The 7,834-nt window shown below is 36.8% G+C and overlaps 2 protein-coding genes across 2 annotated transcripts; both read left to right on the plus strand.

Moving 5' to 3' along the window:
- Window positions 1-3,992: 3,992 nt before the first annotated feature.
- On the plus strand, window positions 3,993-6,757 carry LOC140877469 (uncharacterized). Its single transcript, XM_073281003.1, has 5 exons — window positions 3,993-4,192; window positions 4,280-4,409; window positions 4,486-4,678; window positions 5,662-6,499; window positions 6,754-6,757. The coding sequence occupies exons 1-5, from the start codon at window positions 3,993-3,995 to the stop codon at window positions 6,755-6,757; spliced, it is 1,365 nt and encodes a 454-aa protein (XP_073137104.1).
- A 79-nt stretch (window positions 6,758-6,836) lies between these two features.
- On the plus strand, window positions 6,837-7,583 carry LOC140877470 (secreted RxLR effector protein 161-like). The gene has a single exon (XM_073281004.1). It carries the CDS (start codon window positions 6,837-6,839, stop codon window positions 7,581-7,583), a length of 747 nt encoding a protein of 248 aa, XP_073137105.1.
- The last annotated feature ends 251 nt before the right edge of the window (window positions 7,584-7,834 follow it).

Here is a 7,834-nt window from a genome sequence, read left to right on the forward strand (position 1 = left end):
ATACATCGCAGAAAATTCCATATGCAGACACATAAATTTGGATTTTTGGGAAACCTTAGATATCAGGCGGTTTTATTCTTTTTTGGGCTCGAATTAGAGAATTATTTGGAGGCTTTTGAAGAAAGATATAAAAGGGAATGGCGGCCCAACTTAAGGAACACTTTTTACAGGAAGACACTTGAAGGACGCTTGGCTGCTAGGGCTTGGAGAATTGGAGAGCTTTTGAAAAATACTTCAGCTTCTTCTTCTCAGTTCTTCTTCTTCTTATAATTGAACTTGTTTCTTGAATTATGCTTTTGATTATGAAGTAGTTTTTCTTCAACTAAGACCACGAGATTGGGTCAAGACTGATTTATGTTTGACAAGTGGTTGCATGTTTGAGATATTTTGAAAATTTTCAATTATTGATTGATGTTAGTTTAATATTTTCTGTGAATAGCCGGATCACCTAGTCACATGTTTGTTGATTAATCACGAATCTTTAAGAGGATTGATTAAAGATAGTTTCAAAGATATCAATCAACATATGTTTAAATCAATTAGAAATAGTATTCGGTTTCAGTATGCAGTTTTAGGTGAAAACTGAATTTTCATAAATATTGAATGCGTTTGAGTTTGATTAGAATTAATTAGAAATAATTAATACTTCCAACTTGAATAGGTTTAGCAATTTTAGAAATACCATGTTGAATAATATAGGAAAATTCACCGTGATAGGAATAAACATAATTTTCAGTCTGTGCATACATAAATTAGCTCGGTACCTTCGTGTGTCTTAGTTGTCTCGTTTTAATTGAATTTATAATCCAAGTTCTAGTTGTGTTCATTTCAAATCTATTTATTGTCAGTTTATTTAGTAATTAAACTTTAGTTGAAGTTCCAGTGTTTTTAGAACTGGACCGGACTAGCCGATTCGACCGAGAACCGGTCGTCGGTTCGGTCCGGTTCTCCCCAAGAACCAGAAAACCGGTCCAACCGGTCAAAACCAGTCAAAACCGATCAAGAACCGGTTGGACCGGTCAATAATCGGAAATCAGATCTCTCGGTTGAACCGGCTTTTCGAATTTTTTTAAAATTTTTTATTTTAAAAACTTTAAATATAATATTTTTTATGTATATACATTATTATTAGGAATTTGTACTTCATTAAAAAAATTATTATAATAATTATTGGTTTTTTTAAAAATTAAATAATTTATTATTTAAATAATTTATAACTATAATTGATATTTTGAATATATTTACATATTTGTTTAGCTTTCTGTTGAATCCTGACTTTTGGTGATAACAAAACAATACTTTGTTGTTTAGTCGGCCGCCATTTATTTGTATAAATAGCAGCTACGTCAACCAAACAAAGACATATCTACCGACGTCAGCCAAAGAATGCAAAGCAGTTGTATGTCAACTGAACAAAGAACTCATCTACCGACGTCAGCTAAAGCTTGTCAACCAACGAATAATGCAAAAACAGTTGTATGTCAAACGGAACAAAAACATATCTACCGACTGAGATATCTACCGAACTTCAAATACAAAAAGCTACACGCTACATTTTGAAGTTACAGTTTCCCAGATCTCAGAAAGTGACAAGACAACTGAAAATCAAAGGACGAAGCATTTAAGGATTCATCTGATAAAGTGAGGAAGCCTTAAATAGCATTTAATGTGAGCGGTACATTGAATAGACAATTAAAGGTGCTCCCAGTACGAAATATTCAGAAAGCTTTATCAGTAGGGCAATCTTACCATTGGACAAAAGAAGAAAGACGTTGAAGACAAAGGCTATATATATCAAAGCCTCTCTAGACAGAAAATACGACACAACAACGCTTATTGAGAATCTGTCTATCTGAGCTCTCGAATTTATCTTGAATACTCGACCGCTCAAAGAGAAAACCCTTAGCTTAAACAGCTTTATCCGATCTTCGAAGAGATCTTTTCAAGGGTTGCTCAAATCCAGATATCGTTTGAAGAACGCTACCTAATACAAGGATTTGAGAAGTCTTAAGTCCTCAAGAGACTAAGACAATCATCATCACCATCTGAAGAAAAGTTTGATAAGAGTTTTAAATCTTATCACCATGAATCTAGGAGTTCCATATTAGGCATTGGATAAGTCCTAACTTGGATTGGGTGTATTGCAAGACGTTGTAATAACTAAAGTCTTCTACTGAATCCTTCCGAGGTGGAAGAATGGGTGACATAGGAGATTGAGCTCTGAACATCCAAGAAACATATCTGTGTCTACTTACGTTATTGCATTGCATCATTACATGGATATCATCTAGCATATTGAGAGCTATTTCCGCACTAATCTTAGTTGCTCTTATATCTCTAGCAGGCTAAAAGAAAACCGGTCGAGTGAACTAACTTTTACTCAACCATATTGCATTAGATTATAAAGACTATCATTATTGTGTATTCACCCCCCCCCCCCTCTCTCTACACACGATATCGATCCCCAACAAGTGGTATCAGAGAGGGTTTTTCTATTTAGCAACTGATATTCATCATGACTTCTTTAAATAAAATTCTTATGTTCTCTAAAGAAGATTATGATGACTGGAAAATTTTTATGCAGGAACATCTTTCTGCTCGAGATGATGACATGTGGTACGTTATCACTGACAGACCCATGAAGATTCTCAAAGTCAACAATGTTGTAGCCATAACAGGAGGAGAACCACAGATGGTCGAGAAACCCAGAATGGAGTGGACTACTGAGGATAAAAAGAAAGCAAATCTTGATAATGTAGCCAAAGATATACTGTACAAGACGCTGGACAAATATATGTTTAGCAAAATCAAGGCGTGCTCAACCGCCAAAGAAATTTGGGAGAAACTCACTCAACTGTGCGAAGGGAATGACCAAACTAAAGACAACAAACTCACTATAGCAATACAGATGTTTGACAACGTCAAGATGAAACCAGGAGAAACAATGACTGAGTTTGATGAAAGATTCATCAATATTATTTGTGAATTAATTGCTCTTGGAAAGATATACACTAATCGTGAAATTTCTTTGAAGGTTATGCGAGCACTACCCAAGGAATGGGATGTCAAGACCATAGCCATGAGGGAATCAAAAGATCTGAACAAGCTAGAGCTTCATGATCTGTTTGCATATCTCAAAGCATATGAGTTTGAACTTGGAATCCGAACAGAGGAAGAACCATCAGCTTCAAACCCCACCAAGGCAATAACGACAACTATCCTATCTCAACCGATCAAGGATACAACAAAGAAGACAGCTGAACAAATGAGTGGAGAAGCTATGTCTCTCTTTATCAAAAGGTTTGGGAAATTTATGCGTAATAATAAAAAGTTTATACCTTACTACAAACAAGACCATACAGAGGATGGTCCCGCATGCTTTAACTGTGGCAAGCAAGGCCATTTTATTGCAGATTGTAGTAAACCTAAGAATGAAGAAAGAAAGCAAATGGGCTGAAACAGAATCTGACTCAACCGATACAGATAGCTCATCCGAGGAAAGGGAGGAAGAGCAAGTTCAATGTCTCATGGCTAACTCCATACATAAAGAAGACGACATTGAGGTATTTGACTTCAACTCATCTAACTTTACACAAGAGGAACTCATTCAGGCACTGAATGAGATGGTCACTGAGTATAAGAAGCTTTCTATATCATTCGAGGAAGCAAAAACAGAAAAAGCATGTCTCATTGATAAATCAAGGGAATCTAGCTGTTTACAGCGAAAAGAACTTGATGGTCTAAAGACTAAGCTAAATCTGTTAGCTACTGAGAATGATAATATGAAATGAGTATTCCAAGCTACTTTATTTGAAAATCAAAAGTTTCTTAAAACAATCAATGCTTGGAATAAGGCTTCTGTCTCTTTGGATAAGATACATGAGAACCAGAAACAAGCAGGTGATAAAACCGGTCTTGGATATGGATCAAATGAATGTACTGGCTCAAAAGAAAATACTCAATCGTACTCTAGTGGGAACAATCCCAATGTGATGAGATTTGTTCGATCTAGTACGATATATGAACACGTTGAACCAGATATAGATGTTAAACAGCCAAGTCGCTATGAAAAAGGTAAGCATGAAGGACTAGGATATGTGAAACCTAAGATCCCAAGGAAAGAAGAGACATGGAATAAACCAAGATTGAATGAACAAAGAATGGGAAACCAAACTAAGTTCAAACAATCAAGGTTTGAACCAAGTCAACTCAAGTACAGGAATCATCGGGTGACACATAACCAACACTTCAATTGTAAGCCTATTAAAAAATGATATAGACTGAATAACACAGATCAGAAGTTCAAACAGTACACTGTAAAGCCTAGCTCACACAAAAATTCACATCGTGTACCTCCACCGACTCACCTTAAAAACACTCACACGGGGAAAACCGTTAGAGTAATTCAGGTGTGGGTTCCAAAAGGTCTAATCCAATTCGGACCCAAATAGATAAGGGTACCATGGTTATTCATTCTTCTTACAGGTACTATCAGTAAAATCAGTCGAGAAGAATAGTGCAATAGAAAGGTCAACATGGTATCTTGATAGCGGATGCTCCAGACACATGACTGGAAACAAAGATTTACTATCCAATATCATACAATACAAAGGGCCTAAGATTATTTTTGGCGATAACTCGAAGGGTAGGACCGTGGGTAAGGGTAAGATTACTCATGGTAACTTTATCATTAATGACGTATTGCTCGTTGATAACTTATGTTATAATCTTATCAGCATCAGTCAACTATGTGACAATGGTTATATTGTTGAATTTCTTAAACATTCTTGCTTGATCAAATCTAGCAACGGCGATATTATGCTAGCCGGACTAAGAGAACAAAACACGTATAGGCTGAATTGGCAAAGTAAACAACCGATAGTTCCTACTTGTTTTGTTGCTCAGAATGATAAGCAGTGGTTATGGCATAACGGCTCAACCATTTAAATTTCAACTCCATTAAGCATCTGAGTAAACATGAGTTGGTTCTTGGATTGCCCAAAGGTGATTTTAAAATAGATAGAGTTTGTTCCGTTTGTCAGCAGGGCAAACAGGTGAGAGCCACTTTTAAAAACAAAGGATGCTCATCTTCTTCCAAATTCTTGGATCTGTTACATATGGATCTGTTTGTTCCTATACCGATCAGGAGCTTAGGGGGAATGAGATATACCTTAGTGATTGTGGATGATTACTCTCGGTTTACTTGGGTAATTTTCTTATCATCCAAAGATCAAACTGCTACTCACCTGATAAAAATTTTTAAACGTATGAAAAATGAGAAACATACTGGGATAGACAGGATCAGGAGTGATAGAAGCACTGAGTTTTTAAACAAAACCCTTGAATCCTATCTAGATGACCAGAGGATCAAGCATGAGTTATCTGCTGCTTGGACCCCACAGCAAAACGGGGTTGCTGAACGAAGAAATCGAACTCTTAAGGAGGCAGCTAGAACTATGATTGCTGATTCCAATGTATCTCAAAGACTCTGGGCATAAGCAATTAACACAGCATGTTACACTCAAAACAGATCTATGATTAACAAGAGACACAACAAAACACCATATGAGATCTGGAATAACACAAAACCTGATGTCTCGTATTTTAAAGTATTTGGTTGTGTTTGTTATATTCATGATAATGGAAAACATCGCCTGACAGCTTTTGATGCAAAAGCAGATGAAGGCATATTTGTTGGATTTTCCTCAGTCAGCCGAGCTTACAGAGTGTTCAACAAAAGATCACTGACTATAGAGGAATCCATTCATGTTATTTTTTATGAAACTACTGTATGTGCAGGAAAGTCTCAAACTGACATTCAAGATTTAGACAGCAGGCTGAAATCAACCGTTCTACAGGATGAAAGTGATAGTGATGACCCTCCTGACACAAGAGATGAGCAAGCAGAAGAGATTATTAAACCCAATGAAGGAGGAGTATATCACATCAATGAAGAACAGATAATCGGAGAGGGTGCTATTGAACCTAACAACGCAATCAGGGATGAGGAAGACACTCAAACAGGCACAAATCCTCTCGGACCAAATCTTCGGTGGAGTAAAAATCACCCACGTGATCTGGTCATCGGTAACCCTACTGCACTTATTCGTACACGTAATCAACTAATTGATGAGCTATTGCATGCAACTTTCATTTCACAGCTAGAGCCCAAACACATAGATGAAGCATTACAAGATGCTAGCTGGATTGAAGCAATGCAAGAAGAACTAAATCAGTTCACTAGAAACAAAGTGTGGAATCTAGTCCCTCGACCGACAAATCAAAACATCATAGGCACCAGATGGGTGTTTCGCAACAAATTGAATGAGGATGGGACAGTGGTAAGAAATAAAGCCCGACTAGTTGCTCAAGGATTCAGACAAGAGGAAGACATTGACTTTGAAGAATCATTCTCTCCAGTAGCAAGGCTTGAGGCTATCAGAATATTCCTTGCCTATGCTGCTTACAAAAACTTCAAATTATATCAAATGGATGTCAAGTCAGCTTTTCTCAATGGTCTACTTCAAGAAGAAGTATATGTTGAACAACCACCAGGTTTTATCAACTCCTTAACTCCTAATTTTGTTTTTAAGCTTGATAAAGCTCTTTATGGCTTAAAACAAGCACCGCGTGCATGGTATGATACGTTATCACAATTCCTATTAGATCATGTCTTTACTATAGGAACGGTCGATAAGACTCTTTTTAAGTTTGTTAAAGGAGATCACATCTTACTCGTTCAAATATATGTAGATGATATTATATTTGGATCAACTAATCCTTGTATATGCGAGAAATTTTCTAAGATGATGCAGGAACAGTTTGAAATGAGCATGATGGGAGAATTAAATTTCTTCCTCGGACTACAAGTCAATCAGCTGGATACTGGCATTTTCATAAATCAAACTAAGTTCACCAAAGAACTTATCAAGAAGTTTGGTATGGAGAATTGCTCTGCCATTTCTACCCCTATGAGTGCTTCTATTAAACTTGACAAAGATGAATCAGGAGCACCAGTTGAGGTAACTATGTATCGAGGTCTAATCGGTTCACTACTTTATCTTACGGCCAGTAGACCAGATATTATGTTTGATGTATGTTTGTGTGCAAGATTTCAAGCAGCACCCAAGCAATCGCATTACATTGCAGCTAAGAGGATTATTAAATATCTTAAAGGCACTACAAATATGGGCCTTTGGTATTCCAAAGACTCAGAATTTAACCTTGTTGGTTATTCTGATGCAGATTATGCAGGTTGCAATATTGACAGAAAAAGCACTAGCGAGTCGTGTCAATTTTTGGAAGATAGACTTATTTCATGGTTCATTAAGAAGCAAACATCAATTGCCATATCTACTGCTGAAGCAGAATACCTTGCAGCTGGCAGTTGCTGTCCTCAAATACTGTGGATACAACAACAGCTTAGGGACTATGGAATCAAGTCAAATGAAGCTCCTATATTTTGTGACAACACGAGTGCTATTGCAATCACTCAAAATCCAGTGATGCATTCCAGAACCAAGCACATTGATGTTCACCATCATTTCATTCGTGAAAACATACTCAAAAGGAGATTCAAATGATCTACGTACCTACTGACCAGCAGGCAGCAGATATTTTCACCAAGCCATTGCCGGATGCTAAGTTTTCTTATTTTTGAAATATTCTTGGTTTAATTGATTTAAATTAAGACAAGCATGAGTTTAGGGGGAATAATCGTTTATTTCATTTAAAGCACAAAATACTTTCATTACATGGAGTGCTTAACCCTAACCCCTAGTGAGTCTAAAGTTAGCATGAGCCGCAGAAATTCTGCTTCTCATTTCACGACTCC

Source organism: Henckelia pumila, chromosome 2 (assembly GCF_033568475.1).
Source record: "Henckelia pumila isolate YLH828 chromosome 2, ASM3356847v2, whole genome shotgun sequence".
Taxonomy (NCBI): domain Eukaryota; kingdom Viridiplantae; phylum Streptophyta; class Magnoliopsida; order Lamiales; family Gesneriaceae; genus Henckelia; species Henckelia pumila.

Bases quoted from the DNA above. Each gene is read 5' to 3' on its own strand.
- LOC140877469 (XM_073281003.1), top strand. From the start codon at position 3,993: ATGAGATTTGTTCGATCTAGTACGATATATGAACACGTTGAACCAGAT. The intron at 4,193-4,279 runs GTTTGAACCAAG...AAAATGATATAG, and splicing joins ACTAAGTTCAAACAATCAAG to ACTGAATAACACAGATCAGA. The intron at 4,410-4,485 runs GTGTGGGTTCCA...TTCTTCTTACAG, and splicing joins AAACCGTTAGAGTAATTCAG to GTACTATCAGTAAAATCAGT.
- LOC140877470 (XM_073281004.1), top strand. From the start codon at position 6,837: ATGGGAGAATTAAATTTCTTCCTCGGACTACAAGTCAATCAGCTGGAT.